The 18,175-nt window shown below is 53.7% G+C and overlaps 2 protein-coding genes across 8 annotated transcripts in view; one reads left to right on the top strand and one right to left on the bottom strand.

The window, feature by feature from the left end:
• Positions 1–4,935, top strand: part of KIF21B (kinesin family member 21B) — a 50,602-nt gene extending 45,667 nt beyond the window's left edge. For 3 of the 7 annotated variants that reach the window (XR_009254499.1, XR_009254502.1, XR_009254503.1), the window contains 2 exons: positions 159–342; positions 778–4,935. Coding sequence is in view for 2 of the 7 variants with exons in the window: in XM_058702108.1 (XP_058558091.1) it covers positions 778–832 (55 nt within the window). In the remaining 5 variants the exon portion in view is untranslated. The remainder of the gene's footprint in view (positions 1–158; positions 343–777) is intronic. The other 4 variants (XM_058702108.1, XM_058702107.1, XR_009254501.1 and 1 more) reach the window with 3 other exon arrangements.
• A 3,798-nt stretch (positions 4,936–8,733) lies between these two features.
• On the bottom strand, positions 8,734–17,970 carry LOC131495554 (maestro heat-like repeat-containing protein family member 2A). The gene is made up of 8 exons (XM_058700558.1): positions 17,932–17,970; positions 16,885–17,025; positions 16,173–16,349; positions 15,668–15,826; positions 14,486–14,587; positions 10,959–11,061; positions 10,478–10,537; positions 8,734–9,016 (listed from the first exon to the last, which is right to left on the bottom strand). Exons 1-8 carry the CDS (start codon positions 17,968–17,970, stop codon positions 8,868–8,870), a joined length of 930 nt encoding a protein of 309 aa, XP_058556541.1. The 3' UTR covers positions 8,734–8,867.
• Positions 17,971–18,175: the final 205 nt, after the last annotated feature.

The following is an 18,175-nucleotide window of genomic DNA, read 5'->3' as shown; positions in this document are numbered from 1 at the left end:
CATCCAGGGGATGGCCAGGCCCTCTGTCCCACAGGGGAGCTCCTCAGAGGGGTCGCTTCTTTTTCCTTCTCGTCCGACCATGTCCCTTCTCTCCCCTCTTTCCCTCCCCATGTCCTCTTGCCTCTCCTCTCTGCCTCTCTGCCTCTCTCCCCCAACAGTGACTGCCGGGTAAAGGTGTGGAATTACGTCCCCGGACTCACCCCCTGCCTTCCTCGCCGGGTCCTGGCCATAAAGGGCCGAGCCACCACCCTGCCTTGACACTCCCCTCCCGTCTCCTCTCTCATTCCCCCCTCTTTCCTTTTCCCTCTCTTTCTCCACTTCGGTCTGAGCTGCTTCTCAACGGTATGAGATTATTTTACTCCTCTTCCCTACTCTCCCTTCACGCCCTGCCTGGCCTGGAGTGAATGCCCTGCCTGCCCCTCTTCCTCCCGCCCTCCTCTTCCGAGCATGACCAGTGGGACAGACCCCCAGGAGAGGGGTGCCAGGTGGCAGAAGGCAGAGGGGGGAGCAGCCAGGCCTGGACAAAACAAAACAACACAACACCAACGAAAACCCATGATGAGAATTCTGTTGGGGACGTTGAGAGCACAGGCCCTCTCCCTCTGCCCAGCAGCCACCCCTCCACCCCTGCAGTCCGCCCTCATCCTAAGCAATGCTTGCCCTTTGGCCCCAGCCACATTTGGGGAGTTTGGGGAATCTGGCTCATCCTTTGCTTTGGGGGTAGCCAGCCAGGCCCCCTTCGATCGCTGACCAGTCCCTCTCTGTCCTCCACCCCAGTGACCTGACGGTGAAGTTCTGGAGTGTTCGGCGGTTACCCGGTGGCCCACCCTAGGAGCACACAACAGTCCTCACCCTGGCTGTCTTTCAGAGGATGGCCCCCAGACCCTCGGCCCCCGGCAGCCTGGACAGCACAGAAGGGAAGCTGTGGCCTGACGGGGCCAACTGCCCTAGGGACAGAGGGTGTGGGCATCGGGTGTTGCCCCTCTCCTGTTATCCTTCCCCTCCCTTGACCTTCCTATGGGATACTATTCCCCCAGCCCCTGCCTCTTGGGGAGAGAGGGAGGTTGGGGGGGAATTTAAGCTGTGAAGCCAAAGGGCATTTTCCCTCTCATTTCTCTCCCTGCAGCCCCTCAGGCTCCCCTTGCCCTCCCTCTGGCCACATTTTCTCCTGCTGAGCTGGCCATGCCCTTCCTCAAGTCTCTGGCCCAGTGGTGGGGCCCCGTAGGGGAGGTGAAGCGTCTCCAGCCCCTGCCGAGCCCCCTCCGATGAACAGGCCTCCCCCTACCTCCCCTAATGCAGCCTCTGGAGCCACCACACCTGCCTCTGAGCCCAAAATGATAGTCCTCAGGTAACCATGGAAACCAGGTGGAGGCAGCTGGGCCCTGCGGCTGACCCTTAGCCCCTTGGCCACCAACAGCCATTCCCAGATGACCCCAGCAATTCCTTGGGGTCCCTTTCCGACGGGGCCAAGGTTAGAGCTGCTAGAAAAAATTCCTTTGGGGAGATAGTCAGAAATACTTCAGCTATTTAATTTATTTTATTTTTATTTTTATTTTTTGCTGTTGCCTCCTGGAAACTGACTTGAAGTTTCTCCCCACATGTTCTTCCCCTCTGCTCTTGGGGCTCGGGACTCCCAAAGGGAATCTGCCCTACCAGCCCCTCCAGGACCACCTCCTCTGTTTGCTTTGCAGCTCGGGCCTGTCCCCAACATTGCCCCCAGGGACCATTCTAGTGCACCCCTGACCTCTAGGCCGCCTGACGCTTCAGTGCCTTCCTCCACCCCGGGGCCTGGCACCCATGCTGGGCAGCCTTACACCAGCCATGCCCGCGGCACCACATGTGTCTTTTCACTCGCGGGGTCTCATGCCCGCTGCCCCCCAAAGGCGGGGGAGCTCCGCCCCACAGCCCAGGGCCAGGGGTCCCCCGTTCCCAGTGTCCCGTGTGGGCCACGTAGGAAGCAGCTCAGAGAATTGTGTCTACCAGGAAGTGGCTTGGACGGTGAGGATGGCCCAGCCCCTTCCCCAGCTCACCTGTATTTTCACCCCGACTGGGCAGGGAGTCCTTCCAGCCTCTTTCTCTCTGGTTATTCAAGAGAGACATTTTCAAGCCTTAAAGCTGGCATGGGGCAAGAGGTCCTCCCCTTTAGATTAGCAGCGAAGAGGGGAATTCCTAGTTTCTTTTTGCCTTGGGGCTGTGGAGTCAAGGCTCCAAGGATGTGGTTAAATCCGTGTTCCAGCGCCCCCTGTTGGGGCAGTTCTGAATTTACAGGACTGGGCCTTGGAAGGAGTCGCAGGACATCCCTCCATTCCTGGGCCCCAACCCGTCCACAGTGTTTTTCCAATGCTTAACTGGTCTTGTGCTTCCTGTCCTCAGTGAGGGGGCCAGGAGCCCCCACTCTGTTCTGAGATATGCAGTGACTTTTAGACTTTCCAGAGGTAGCTGTGTTTGTCCTCTGTGCCTCTCCCGATTTGCCCAGGGGATCGGAGCCCTCTCTGTGTGGTCCCCGGCACGGGAGTGTGCCGGCGCACTGGGCAGAGGAGGCGGTCTTAGCTGTGAAAGGGAAAAACACCTGCGGGGGCCTGAGTCCCCAGCCCAGCCTCTGCCCTGATCAGAGCTGCCCCCGGGACTAAGAAGGCTGTCCTGCTGTTAGTGGCCCCTGCTGGACACGCTGGTGGAGTCTGGGTCAGCTGAAGCGCATACCCTTGAGTACTGGCCTCCCGGAGGAGCCGGGGACAGTCTGTCTTCAATGGCCAGAAATCCCTCCTCCTCCAGTCGTCACGGGGGTGACCGGCAGCTCCCTCAGCCACTTGGAAGTAAGCACCTCTCCCCCTCCCCAACCCTCTCTCCACCCGGTCAGAAAGCTTCAACCTTGCAACCTGTAAGAAAGAATCTGTCTGCATGACTGTTTACAAACTGTAGAAACACAAAAGACTGCACTGTCCCCATGGGCCAGGGAGGCCCCAGCCTGGGGCGACTGTACTGTAGCTGCAAGGCCCGTTCTTGCGCCAGATACGACCTTACGGCCTGCGAGAGGTGCTCAGCGTCGTTGCCCGTTTCCTGCTGTTTCTGATGGCTCAGCTACCTCATGGCGGGCTGGCTCTGCTGTCCTGGCGAGTATCACTGATTCGAAACTTGAAGTCCCCCGGGAGCCCTGAGCCCTTCCAAAAGCTGTGCTCCAAGAGCATTGGAGTCTCTGCCTACTCCTTCAGGGATGTCCAAGGTACATAGTTAGGGGGCAGGCCCCCAACATCCTAAAGGTTGGAAGCACAAAATGGTTGTGATTTGAGCACAATAGCAAGGCTTGTGGCAGGTGGCCTGGGCAGACCCGAGTCCGGGAGGCTCACCCCAGCTTGGTTCTGTCCAAAGGTAGACTGGGTATGTCTGTGTCTGGAGGGGCCTGCCCTCACTCAGACCAGGGCTCGGCCCATGGCTTGTCCTGACTCTGGGCTCATCATACTGCTTCTTACTTTTCTTTGCCCATCTGCAGCCCTGGGTCTGGGCCAACGCCGGCCCAGCCACATCAGAATGCGTAGCTCCCTCACTCGACCCCACGCCCCAGATCTTTAAACGTCTGAGCCCGGACTGGGTGGCAGCCCTATTGAGCCTAAGGAGCCCAGAGCCACAGTGCCTGTCATCTAGGCCGAGCCCCCTCGAATGCTTTGGAAGCTGACCGCCCGTGGGCCTTCTCCGCACAGTCCTGCGCCGGGCTCTGTTCTCAGTATTAACCAGTTCGGTGTTTGCTTTCATCTGAGTGGCCGATTCGTCCATGACAGCCAGAATTCCCCAGGGGAGCCCCTGCAGCTGCCCTTGGAGATTGCCAAGGAAGAGGAAAGGCACACCCAAGCCTTTGACGTGGTCACGGCGCCACCTTCGGCCCCTTGGGAGGGGACACGTGTGGATCTGGGAGTGGTCTCCGTGCCCACCCACCATCACTACAGCATCAACCGAGGACAACCCTTGGTTGTCTGGCCCTGCTGCCCGCCTGGGGCGGTGTCGCTTGGGCAGAGGGCAGCTTTAAAGCACAAAACCACCGTAGGGAAGACTGTTGCTGGGACTTTCTCACGCCACCCAGTGTGGTGGAGACGCAGGCAGGCCGCTGCTGTGAAGTCAGAAACGCCCTGCTCTCTTCCATCACGCGGACAATGCCGACTCTTGGGGGCATCCTCGGACGCAGCCTGGGCTGGGTGCAGGCACGGCCCCTGGCCTCTTCAGCGCCTGCCTGTGCCCGGTGTGTCCACCGTCGTGTTTGTCTGGACAGGGCCTGCCCTGCAAGAGCGGTGAGTCTCTTCCCGCCAAGTGGCCCAAATCTGTGGCATTTGTCCGCTTGCCATCCCAAACAGGAAACTGCTTACTGCTCTCTTAGCTCAGCACAGCCTCCTGGCCCAGCCTCAGGAGCCAGGGCTTGGCCACTGGCCCCACAGGCCTCCCTGGGCCTGGCCTTCCTCTCCTGGCTCCCAGATCCCTCACTGCCCTCTTATGTGCGAGGACAGAGTCTACAAGGAAAGTTCTGTTTTCTGTGGCATCTTTGTTCTATCCCCCACCCCCTACCCATCCCCGGCACTCAGATGAGCTCCCAACCCTTACCATACCCCAGTCCAATTTTTTGAACCCTTGTCCCGAGAGCTTTGCAGGGAAGTGGGAACTACTCCAAGAAGAGCCAAGGGTCAGAGAAGACCCCTGAAGTGAATCAGGGCCCTGCCCTGCCCACCAGCTCTTTTCTAGTGATCACCCCCTGCCCAGGCTGCAGGGTCTCATTTGGCTCCGGCCCTCCTCGCTATGTGGCTAGCACAAGATGTATATATGTTTTGTACCTCTGCCGACGACTGTACATAGTGTATGAAAGTTATTTAAGCCTCATGCTGTACATTTCTGTTCCCAGACTGGATGTGTGTGTGTTCAAAGAAGTTGTCCTCAATAAAACCCGAATGACCATCATCTGTCGTGATGTGGCCCCCGAGAACGGCCCGCTTTTAGCTGGCGGCCCTTCTCTGGGGTGGGAGGTTGATGCTAGGCAGGTGGGGCAGGCCTCTGGGTGAGAATTCCTGGGCTGTGAGTGTGGGGCTTAATTAAAAAACGGTGTTGAGAGTGTTGCATTGCCTGCAGACTCCGTATGTTGTCTCCTGGGATGGGTACATTAGCTGCAAAGGGGGCACCAGCATTTAATGAGCACCCGCTGTACTCCAGGCACTATTTCGGGCATTTTTCCTTAGATCTTTGCTCCCCTGGGTGACAGGTAGTGTTCCCATTTTCTGAAATGGGAAAGTCTCCGAGAGGAAGTGACTTGTCCAGGGTCTGAGCTAGGAAAGACAGCGCCAGGATTGGAACCCAGACCTTCCCGACCACAGCACCCGTTTTCCTTTCACGCACGCATCGAGTGCCTTTCCTAGAGCCTGGAGGCCGCCGTGCGTGACACATACAAGACATCTTTCCTTCCCTTGCCACTTACGAAGGGAAGACAAATATTCAAAGCTCGTATAAGAAAACAGCTCCACAGTGGTCTTGATTTTTGTTTCTAGATCAGTGCTCTTCAATTTTTAAAAACTAATCCCTTTTTTTCCTAAGGTCCTAAAATCCTGCCTCTGCCTATTAGCCTCATTATTTTCAACATAAAAAGGAGTGTGAGAAGATGCCAAGCAAACCTGTGATGGGCTCTTCCCCCCGGGAGATGCAGGGTCGCTGCTGTGCACCCGAGATACTCGTGTGCTTATAACTCCATGCATTCGTCCGTTACCACTGATTTTCAGGAGCCCAGGGCCCCCATGTAATTTTAGATTGTGCTTCACTCACTAAAATTATATGGCACCGGTGGCCCTATGTTCGCTCTGTGTGCAATTATCCAGTTTGCCAGGCTCGGTTCTCAAGAAAATATTTTTAATACAAGTTTTATTGAGATATAATTCCCACACCATAAAACTCACCCTCTTTTCTGTTTGAGGCTGATGATTTTATTCTGGTTACTTCCATATTCCCTGTCAGTGCCTCGCGGTGACAGATGCCAAACAGGCCTTGAACGAGTGGGTGAGCCAGTGAACGAAGGAAGGGCAGAAGTGGCATATTTGGGAGCGCTGAGTTATGGGGTGTCATTAAATACCTTCCCCGAAGTTTTCCTTTGCTTAACGGTCACCTTCCCTTTCGATAACCACAGATCATGCCACCAACTCCTGGAGATTCTGGCCCATCCCCTGGGCATGGTGGCCCCTGGGGGACGATCTGCATCTTCGTCACCAGCCAAGACTATTCTGAAAGCTTTACTTTCTGATTCTTGCATTGTGAAGACAACAGGGTCTCTCTCTGCTGTGCTTTTCTGAATGTAAAACCGAGTTTGTCCTGTCAACCTACACAGTCCGTGCTGCTTATCTAGACCTATGGCTGTTGACAGGTGATCCAGCTGGTGAGTTCTGTGGGTCCGTGGGAGGCAGAAGTTATCGTGGGTTGGAGGTGGGAGGCTCCCTGAGGGGAGGCGGGGGGGGGGGGGGGTGGAGATCCACCCAAGAGGCTCCTGGTCCTCAGAAGGGTCTTGGCAAGAAAAAGGGGACCCCGAACCACAGAGGGGGACCCAGGTGGGCAGAGTTGCCCTGATTTCCCAAGGCCGTCCAGCAGGCACAGGAGCCTGGCCACCCTGGGAAGCAAGGGTAGCTTCTAAGGATGATTGTTTTTGGCCGGCTGACCAAGCCTTCCCCATGCCACCCGCCCTGCCCCACCCTCCCACCTGGTCTTGTCCCACCCTTGCTCCCCACAGGCCCTTCTTTTACAGAAGATCCCACCCTATGGGACAGAGCCCACTGTTGACTGTGGGAGGTGACGATTGGGTGTGGCCAGCTGCAAGCCTGGGGGGTGTGGGTGAAACCAGAAAATGGAGGCCCAGGAGCTGCTGAACTTGTCAGGAGCAGGGCCCTGGAACGGACTCCAACCAACTGGTTCTACCTTGTGATTGTGCCGCTCCCCTCACCCTGCAGAGGCTTTGCCTCCAAAGGTGGTTTTTTCAAACTCAGGTCAGCCTGTGTCTTGAAGATGCCAAAGCACTTAGGGGTAGGGAGGCAGGAACACCAGGTGAAGGGACATTGTTCTTTTATTCTTTTAATGTGGGATTTGCTTCCCTCCCCCGCCAAACTGTAACAGTAATATCTGCTTATTATAGAAAATTTGGAAAGGAGAGTGTGGAGAGAAATACTATTTAGGATGTAATAGCACTTCTCAGAATTTGATAGGAGCCATTCATTGTCAGGCCTGGTGGCATCATCAAAGAGGGTTTTTTCCAACGCTCTCGATTTACAGATGAGAGGGATTGAGGCCCAGAGAAGCCAACAGAGTTGGCCCCAATCCTACCAGGACAGAGATGGCCTGATGGACTTCCATTACTTCCCCCATGTGGTCTCTTCCCGTCGTGCCTGTTAACTTGGCTTGACCAACGTGAGGGGGTGACTTGGGGAGGGGGGGTGTCAGAACAGTCTCTGAAGTGGGTCCCGTACAGACACACTTGACCTGATTGTGCTTCGGAGGTCAGGGAAGGGAACGTGAGTGTACCACTGTCTTGTGCTATTCTCTGCTCACCTCCGTCTATAAAAGGTGCAGCTGATAAGGCCCCCAGCATCAGCCGGCGGCTGCTGATGTGAGAACCAGAGACCAGGCCAAGGGTAGTACGTGAGAAGAGCCCTCCGGCCAACGCAGACCTTTGTGTGGGCTTTAATGCTGCCTCCCTCTGAGGTTTGTTTGCAAGCAGACCCAAGCGACTCCAGCGGCTGCACCGGGGCTGAGAGAATGCTATGAGGAGCATGGCCACCACCCAGAAGGAGGCCCGTCGGGGTGGAGAGGGTGAACGAGGGCAGAATGCCACATGTTCCTGGGGGCTTGGATGCAGGTGACAGTAGCTGAGCACTGCAGGACGAGAGCCTAGGAATCTGCTTCACTGTGGCCCGAGCTCCTTTCGAGTCAGAGCAGGTATGGCCAAGGGGGAGCCCACATTTTAGGACATTGGGTTACTGTCCTTGTGCCCAGAGCTTTGGGACCCGGCTGACTGAAGGTCAGGCACAACAGGTGACGCCTGGCTCAGAGGTGGGAGTGGGCAATGGGGGGTTGGAGGTGGCAGGGGAGCATCCAATGACCCTGTGTAAACCTAAAGATAAACTCCAGGGACTGTGAGACGGCGCTGGGTTAAGACGGATTCTAACAGGAGCCCCGGGAGATCGCGCTCACCCAGTTCAGCCCTGGGAGCGGGAGGAGGAAACATCCGGCTCTTTGCACAAATGGTGGCGGAGCTTCTGAGAGCCGGTCCTGAGTGTTGTCACCTGGGCTGTGGTTTGGGCTGCGCAAGGGGGCAGCCCCACTGGTGTTTTTATAGAGCCACCCTGTTCCTGATGGGTAGTCTCCAAACTCTCTGATCTCCGGGGATATTTTATGAGCTGACTAATGCCCTTTAATAAATCACTGCCCTGCTTAAACCTGCCAGAGTGGACCCTGTGGCCTGCCGCCGGGAACCCTGCCCGGTGCAACCAGAGCCTAGAATACCTCACGTGTCCCAGTATCACTTTCCTCCCACTTTGTAGTTCAGGCTGATGTTACAGGAATGTCCCATGCTCCGGCCTCCGATCGCCGGGCTGCGTGGGAGAGGGGCAGGAGGGGCGGGGCTGGGAGAGGCCAGCCTGCACCAGGTGTTCAGGCAGAGGAGACAGCTCACAATGAAGGGCTCTGCCCCCAGAGAACCAACTGGAAAGGCCAGGAAACACTCCACAGAAATTCATGCGTCTTCCTTTTATTACAGAGTCCTGCAGGGACACATACCCACTTCTAGGACAGGGCTCAGGAGCCTGGCCCCACTGTCACCATTGTCACAGTCTCGATCGCCCTGGCCAGGACCCAAGGACGCAGGCTCAGGAGTAGGTCTTTCGTGGCCTCCTGCTGCAGAAGCAAGAGGTAGGGGGGTTGACCAGCAGCTTCTCCTTGGCTTCCAGGATGTAGAGGGTCTGAGCGGCGAGGCAGCTGACCATGGAGTCGGGGTCTTCCCGCATGTACTTTAGGGCTGTAACACGGAGACCGCTAAGGTGCTTGGAAAAAGTAATGCCGTGGGGCTGGACACAAGGTCTGGGCCCGGCCGGTGGGCTCACCAGGACGGCTGTGCAGAGAGGGGCAGCACAGGGGGGTGGGAACTGGCAGGTTTTAAAATCCGAGAAGAATTCCCGCTGGGAGGGAGTCCACACTGCTCAGTCACAAGCAGGATGCCATGCCCGCCCCGGGCTCAGGGAGCCGACCACTGCTTGTCCTGCATCCACAACCGACCTATTTGGCCCCCTCTGCCACCCCCTCCTGCCCAGCTGTGCTGTCCTCTTTTCCAGAGAGTACCTCTGAGTGAAGTCCTCTGACTTCAAAGGACTTCAGGCAGTACCAGGGAACCCAGCGGTGGATGAGATATGGGACTTGAGAGAAACAAGGCAGAGGAAAAGAGAAGAGCATGGGGTGGGGTGGGGGGGAGGGGTCGTGTCTCAGAGGGATGGGTGGAGAATACGTGGACCATAACTGGAGCAGTCCTGGGGGCTCCACAAGGGAGGGGCTGGAAACCCCTACATCCCTAAGTGAGAAAATCATCATCATCCAATGATGGCCCTTTTTATCAAGAGTTGAAGGAACTGGGGTGCCTGGGTGGCTCAGTCGGTCAAGCGTCCAGCTCTTGATTTCAGTTCAGGTCATGACTGGGCCCCGAGTTAGGTTCTGCACTGACAGCGTGGAGCCTGCTTGGGATTCTCTCTCTCCCCCTCTCTCTGCCCTTCCCCCCTGCTTGCCTGTCTCTCTCTCTCAAAATAAGTAAACATGAAGAAGGGGAAGAAGAAGAAGAAGAAGAAGAAGAAGAAGAAGAAGAAGAAGAAGAAGAAGAAGAAGAAGAAAGAAGAAGAAGAAGAAAGAGGAAAGAAGAAGAAAGAAGAAAGAAGAAAGAAGAAAGAAGAAGAAAGAAGAAAGAAGAAAGAAGAAGAAGAAATAATGAAAGAGTTCAAGGAACTGTCCTGGCTGATGAATGGCCTGGAGTTCAATGCAGGTGTGGGTCAGTGAGTGGACAGGAAAAGGAGGACGACTCTGGCCAATGCCCCAAAGCTAAACGCCTTTAAGATGAACCTACCTTGGGGGCGCCTGGGTGGTTTCAGTTGGTTAAGCGTCTGGCTTCAGCTCAGGTCATGATCTCATGGTTTGTGGGTTCGTGAGTTGGAGCCCCACATCGGGCTCTGTGTTGACAGCTCAGAGCCTGGAGCCTGCTTTGGATTCTGTGTCTCCCTCTCTCTCTGCCCCTCCCCCTCTCAGGCTCTGTCTCTTTCTCTCTCTCAAAAATGAATAAGCATCTAAAAAATTTTTTTGAAAGATGAGCCTACCTCTTCATTCTTCCCAGTGATACTTTTCATGAACTATCTGCCCATTCTCCCTCATTTCTGAGACTTCCCCACCAACACCACTACCCTTAAAAGATTCAAGAAATAGCAAGCGGATTGCTACTCACCTGTATATACTTCCTCAATTTCATTGGCCTCTTCCGCATCCAGGGTTTGGATGATCTGGCCTACAGGGGCACACACAGCACCTCAGGGGCCCCACAAAGATCCACAGGACCCTGGCTGCACCTGCTCTTTTGTCCCTTCCCAAAACACACACTTCCTTTGGTCTATATTTCCCTCCCCCTAACTGGCCTTGCCTGGACTTTTTCTGCAAGTAGAAATTACTTCCCCTTCTTCTGTCATCAGCGAATGGAGATGGGGCAGGGGGAGGGTATCCCTCTGCACTAAAGACGCCTTCCCTTGGGGTGACACGAAGCAGTCCTCACCAGTCTCTGAGTTTTGTAACAGAGCAGCACCCACACCCTGACGTCCCGCCCCTTGGGAACTTTGCTGGTCTGACCTGGCCTGCCAGGACCTGGCCTGTTCCACTGGGAAAGGTCCTCAGGCTGTTTGAAGGAACTAGGACAAGGACACGGAAAGTGGTACCTGCAAATCGTACAGCTGTCTGGCGAATGGGGGCCTGCGGGCTCTTGAAGAGAGCCAAGCACTGCTTCAGAAACCAGAGGGCTCTGTTTCCCTCCTGCTTCAGCTGTAAGAACAGGAACTGCGTTAAGTAAGGAACTCATGGCCAGGTCTTCTGCCTGCCCCTCCCCCGCCCCGACAATCTGGAGACATCTTCTCAGTGCCAAAGCCCATCACAGCATTCTAGGGGTGCCTGGATGGTTCAGAGCGTGCAACTCTTGATCTTGGGGTCATGAGTTTGAGCCTCCCGTTGGGTATAGGGATTACTTTCAAAACATAAATAAATTATATTTTCAAAAATTCTACATCTCCGTCCCCTCCCACCCCAGCTCCTGAAGTCTTGTTTCCTCTATGAAGCCTTCCTGGATTGATATGGGGATCGCTTTCCCTGTGGGAGGCGTGAAACCTGAATAGATTTACCCCAGTCTTTTGCTCGTGCATTTTTTTTTTCTCCTACTCCCAACCATAGAGGATTGAACTCAGTTGTTGCAATATTGTTTATTTACGGCTTGGCTTAAAATCTGCAATCTCACTGTCATCCACGTTAAGCTGCAACAGAAACAATCATGTAACAGAAACCTTTCTGTTTAAACACAGCCTAGCAGGGCCACATATAATTAAGTGTTTTAAGACCTTCCCCTGCCTAGGCATGCACCTACTTCTGCGTGCTTCCAGACTCTCTCCCGTGAAGGTTCTGGGGGATGGACGTGTCCTGTCTTTTGCAAAGACCACGAACGGTAACCCCATCCCCTGTGTGTCCTTCCTAGTGACTCTTCTCCTCCCCCTTTGCACTGGAGCCCAGTTCTTAAATGGGAGGCTCTATCCATGGTGTGTCGGACTTTTTTGGTAAAAAAACAAAAACAAAAACAAAAAAACTTTTCTTCAAATAAAAATCCTAACTGGAAACCTAATATTCCGACCCAGCAGAAGAGGGCCTGTTCTGGTCCAAGGTGGTGTGGGCGGGGCCCCACCCACTTCTCATCTTCCCCAGGTTCGAAGTTACCCTGAGAAACCCTTGGGTTCTTTGTGTGCTGGTCTCCATCTACCCTCCCACTGATCCAGGTCTGGCTTCCATGGTCCCAATCCAACAGGCACATCCAGTCTTTATCTCCCTGGACTTGTGCTATTGTCACTGCACTGTTAACCACTCACTGCTTCCTGAAACTATCTCCTTCCTAAGTGACCACCACCCTCCTCTCCTAGCCTGGTTTCCTTTCCTAGTCTCCGGCATGCGATCCTTGGAATTGATGCTTCCTGGGATCCCAATATTGAACCATATGCTTCTCCCTCTATGCCATTTCCCTAGATGGGTGCAGCCAGGCTCGTGGTTGCAGCTCCCATCTACACTTCAGCCGTGTGCTCAGTGTCCACAAATCTGTATCTTTAGCACAGCTCTGTTCTCCAAGCCTCCGTGGTTCAGTGAGCGCATCTACTTCCAGGGGGATAGATCTCACAAGCTCTGCAAACTCAACCCGTGCCAAATCAAGCCACTCTCATCTTTGCCTCCACACCTGCTCTTCCCTCTGTATTCCTGACCTCAGTCCATGACACCAGCATCTGCTCGAGTCAGAAACCCAAGAGGTGACCTTTACCTTCACACACTCCACATCAGATAGCTCTCCAGCACCGGCCACTCACTCCATGTCTTTGTCTTCATGACCTCATCTTCTCTCCCTGGACCCTCTCAACCACAGACCCCAATCCTGTCCCTTGTGAACTTATCCTCCAATCTGCAACCAGGTGGTCTGTCTAAAACACGCAGCTATCTAACCATGTTATCCCCTTGCTTAGAGCAGTTCGGTGGCTCCCCATTGCCTACAGCATCAAATCCTGTTCCTTATTGTGCCCAAACCCCCACTACACGGTACAGCCCCGACGCCTGCTTCCTGCTTCCCATACCAAGCCCGCACACTGCCAGTTCATGAGCTAAATCCAGCTCGCAGGTTTTTTCTGTCTTTTGCTCCACACGATGTTTTAAACATTGTAAATTATTTGCCAATAAAATGTAGTAAATATCACCTAAAGTCAGGATTTCCTGCTTGTCTTAAGAAAGTGGAAAATCTAGCAACACTAAACTCACTCTATGTCATAGAATCAATTAGTTGGTTCTCAGCCCTCTCAAATGGGGACTGTACTGTCCCCAGGGGAATTCAGAACTTGGGGGGGGGATGTTTTTGGTTGTCAAAATGATGAAAGGGGGTACACTAATTTCCAATTCCCCACTGCATATTTGTCTCAAAGATCTGTTTCTAATTATCTGTGCCTAAAACCCAACCCTGTCTTTTATATAAACGCAATATTTTTTCACAGTTCAGATACACACTGGATTTCCTAGGGATGCACCTACAATGTGAAGCAAAGAAAGACTATACTTCATTGCATGTAGATCTTCACCAAACATTGTCCCTCTCTTTGAAAGTCATGTCACCAACGACAGCACTTCTTATGGCATTTGAGTCCCCAGCACAACAGTCCGGTACCATTCTGCATTTGTAATAGGTCAAGTCACAGAGGTTCCACACAGAGGGACAAGGAGCCAACTCTTCATTGTGTCTTCCAGGGGAGTGAGGCCCAGACACTTACATATACTATTTATGTTCCATTCCATTGCTCGACCTTATGTTATGTTATATCCTGTCATGTAGTCGCATCATTTATGTTACATTGTGTTACATACGTACACATTATTTCATTTAAAATTACTTTCTCCATTGGAGTTAGGGCATTATATCGATTTTGGAAATCCATATAGGTAGACGGTATCACCTGTGAACTTCGTTTTAGGATAGCAAGGGAGGCGTTACTGAGGACATACTAGAACAAGGCTGTGCGGTGTCTGACCATTCTACAAGGCACTGCCTTTGCTGGACCCCAGGACCTTCGATTCTCCTCCAGGCCCACCCAGTCAGCTTCCCTCATTAATGTTCCCTGCACAGCCTTGTAGGCCTTTGAGTTTTCTGCCCCTGCTCTCATTATTCCAAGTCCCTGATAGCCGCCCCGCAGACCAGGCTCCTCTACCCTTATTTCCCAGGATCAAATTATATAAGGTGACATATGCAAACTCCCCGGAACAGAGTGAGTGCTTTGCTCCACATCCCTGTGTATGGCAGCACTTTGGCCTGCAAGACTGATTGCTTCTCTTTGCCTAAGTGAGATCCTGCTTTCCATTTCCCCCTCTTCCCAGATGACACCTCCTCCAGGAAGCCTTCAACTCCCAGACTGGGCTGGGCACCCCTCCTTTGTACTATGAAGTACCTTCCTCTCTTTTAGCCCTCACCACTGAAATCGTCCAGTGGTGTGCCTAGCTCCCTAACTTCGATAAGGAGCAACGGGAGGGCGGGAACCAGGTTTAGGTGCTGGGCTCAACTAGATGCTCCGTGGCCATCTCGTTATTGAACTACAGCTGCTGCAAATCCCAGACGCCTCAGGGAACAGCGCAGACTTGCTGACCACCCCGCAGCCGCAGAACGGTGAGTAAGCTGCCGCCTTACCAGGGCTCTGAGGATAGTCCACACGTCTTTCTCGGCAAATATCGCTTTGAGTCTCGACCAGCCCAGTATGGTGGCCGTGTGGCAGAGGGCAGGCCGGCAGAGCTGGAGGGACAGGAAGGCGCCGCGTGAGGAGTTACGGGGGTGGGGCTGGGAGGGGACACGGAGGGACACAAAGAGGGGAGACAAACAAGCAGTGAGTCCAGCCCTGGAGGGATGGAAGTCTCCAGTGAACCCAGAGGGACCCAGGGGTGAGGAGGAAGGCCGGGTCTTCTAGAAAGTTTGGCTTTGCTTACACCTGTTTCCCACTAACGAGCAGGTCAAAACATGTGGTTGCAATGATTCTCCCAGTTGCTATGGTGCTGCCCTGAGAGCCGGCACAATGAACCTGTCCACCTCCTAGCCTCATGCACCCACCACACGGCTTCCCACCCCCCCAAAAATAGTCTCTCTGAAACAGATCTCCCCAAGTGTTGATCCCTCCACTGGCGTGGTCGCTCCTCTGAATCAGGGTGGGTGCTGTCAGAACTGGGTTCCCTGGGAGGGGCTCCACCCCACAAAGGTAACATCCCAATGTCATCGCTGGTTCCAGCAGCTTCGTCACATGTGCCCATCAGGGGCCTCGCTCGCCCTGGCAAAGTAGCCCCATCTGGAAACTCAGCGTCCTGTTACCAACCGCATCGGCCACTCTGCAGCTTTCCCCAGCGGCAGCCCACAGCCCTGGCATCCCAGAACACGGGCCAGTTCCGGGCTCGCTCTGTCCCGCCCACCATGCTACCTCACGGGAGCTTCTCTGCTCAGGGAGGCCCCTCTCAGTTCAGCGCGAAGGAGGGTGCGGGGAACAGCGTGGAGGGAAGGCCGCTGACGCCAAGGGCAGAGAACCAGGGGGAGGCCCTGTGCCTGACGGTAGGATTTTCCTCCCTGGAGTCTTTACACCCACTTCACATCCCACTGTGTGCTGTGGGCCAGCTGGAGAGAGCCAGGAGCTGGAGAAAACCCCGGTGCAAGCATCTGGTCACATCGGGCCTCTCACTGCAACTCTCCAAGGTCAGAGACAAAGCAACTCCTTCAGCAGCACCTTCCAATCTTGCTACAGCCCCTTCCTTAGCATCTAACACCGGTTAGCATTTACCTCCTGTGACAACTGGGGATGGAAGACCAGGCTCCGTGGCCTGGCCCTCTCACCTGAGCCACGTTGACATTCGCATCCTCCAGGTGGAGCACAAGGAGGACTATCAAGTTGAGGACCTGGTGCTTCAAGGGGAAGACAAGCACTGTCCTCTTGACCTTAGCCAAGAGAGCCCCGTAGATCTCAAAGGCCATCAAGCGTAGATGCTCTGATTCCTGTGTGAGAAGACACACACGTTCACCCACCTCTGTTCACCCACCACCTCTGTTCACCCAGGAGGGACAGGTGGCCCCCGAGCTCGCCCCTCCCACCACATGCCCCTATGCACCCTCCTGTCTCCCCAGGGATCTGCTTTGACTGTGCAGCATCCCGATCTTCCCCTGTCACTGCCGTCTGCTCTCGCTGCCGTTCACCCCTTTTACAGCCATTACCCAAGAGGACGTACACAATCAGACCATTGCAGAATGGCCTCGCAGAAAGGCCAGAAGGGCCTTTCAAGATAGTTCTGCCCAACTCCCTTGGATGCCCAGAGACGAGAAATGGCCCCCCAAAGGGCTTCACCTCCTCAAAGAGGGGCCCCAGCATGAAGGTGAGCTGAGTAAGGAATGAGGAGGAATGCTTCCAGGTGAGGTGCTCGACGAGACACTTGAGCACCGTGAAAGTCTCCATCACAATGTCATTGTCCAGCGAGTAGCAGCAGCCCAGCACGTAGGGCTCCAGGATGTGGAACTGTTGCACCTGCCGAGGGAGAGCTGCTCAGGAAACGAGGAGTCAGAACAATTCCTGCTACATCAAGGGACTTGCATTTCCACTCAGGCTGACCCACAAGAGCCAGTGCTGACGCACTCTGGGACTGGGACCGGGCTGGTAAAGGGGCGGCAGTCCTTTGTCCTCATGGAAAAAGGGGAGAAGGCAGAGGAGACCCTTCTTCCCACTAGGCCCATAAGCACCCATCTCCATGGCCTTTATCATCCCTGGTGATGACATCTCCAGGACACCAGGATGGTCTGGGATCTTGGAATTGGCTTGGTCTCTACCCAGAAATGACCCATGGAAAACCCTTCTCTTTCCTTTCCTGGGAGAGAGAAAGCACGAATGGCTCAGGTCCTTGACCCCTGTATTCAGTGGCCTGGCTTCACGAAGGTTCTCTCTGTCTGATCCTGAGAGTTTGGTCCACCCTCTATGTAATGACACACCGGACCTCTGGACCTCTCTATTGCTTCCCTGGGTGCCATCTCTTGAGAGCATGCCCTTGGCCTCTGCCTCATCTCACCATGTTCCCGTGCTTTGCGAAGGTCTCCACCACCCGCAGCAATAGCTTTACTATGGCCGGCTCCTCACACTGGAACCAGTTTGCCAGGATGTGCACAGTGACTTCATCCACGGTGGCTGCCACATCTGGGCACCGAAGCAGCTGCAAAAGGAGACCAAGAAAGACTGGAATGGTGGGCAAGGAGAACAAAACTCTCCAGTGATTTTTTTGAATCTGGGTTCCTATTATTCATAAAGAAATGTTCTTAAGGATTTGGAAAGACAGGTAAAGAAGCCAAAGCTTAGTTGAAAGGTAACGTCGCACTCCATGTGAGAAGGCATTCACCCATTCTGCAGGTTTTCCCTTAGGCATCTTTGATGAGGGGAGCTGTTGGGGATAAAGTAAGAAGTGTACCCGTGTGTGTGTGCATGTGTGTGTAATTATTTGAGCACGGAGAAAAATATGGAAGGATACATATTTGGTTGCTTGCATATGAAATACTCAGGAAACGAAGAGGCGGCATGTGAAACTGATATAGCAGAAGGGAGGAGGCAAGATGGGAAAGAACAGGGGCACCTCGGTGGCTCAGTCGGTTAAGCATCCACCCTTGGCTCAGATCATGATCTCGTGGTTTGTGAGTTCAAGCCCTGCGTCAGGCTCTGTGCTGAGAGCTTAGAACCTGGAGACTGCTTCGGATTCTGTGTATCTCTCTCTCTGCCCCTGCCCTGCTCATGCTCTGTGTCCCTGTGTCTCTCAACAATGAATAAACATTTAAAAATTGGGAAAGAACAAAAAGGCTACAATAAAAAAAATAGCATGCATGACTTCCTTTGTATATTTATGTAAAATTATATGGGTCTATACGTTATTTGAAATAGAATTTTAAAAGACAAAAGCTAATCAGATACATTTAAACGAGAGGAACTTGCTTTTGTGTGTATGCACACATGCACAAATGTATGTGTATCTATCTATGTTCACAGTGTAATCCTACTGGCAAAAAAAGTTGTCATGGACAGCGCAGTCTTTGGCCGGCTGCCAGGGAGACCCACCTCATTTACCCACTACCTGAGCAAGTTTCTTAAATTCTCTGAGTTTCAGTTTCATCCTCTACAAAATAGAGATAATAACACCTTTTTCACACACTTACAATGAAAATCAAAATAACTGAGGTCTCCCCTGTTCCCTAAGTACCCTGAAGACAAGTACACAGCCCTGTCTGTTTTCAATGTTTCTACTTAACGATCCTCCCAGGGAAATGGCCGAGGGTAACAAAACAAACAAGGGCGTTGCAAAAGGCTGTGAAATATTA

The sequence above is a fragment of the Neofelis nebulosa genome, chromosome 15, assembly GCF_028018385.1.
Source record: "Neofelis nebulosa isolate mNeoNeb1 chromosome 15, mNeoNeb1.pri, whole genome shotgun sequence".
NCBI lineage: Eukaryota > Metazoa > Chordata > Mammalia > Carnivora > Felidae > Neofelis > Neofelis nebulosa.
This window is presented reverse-complemented; position numbering and strand designations above follow the sequence as displayed.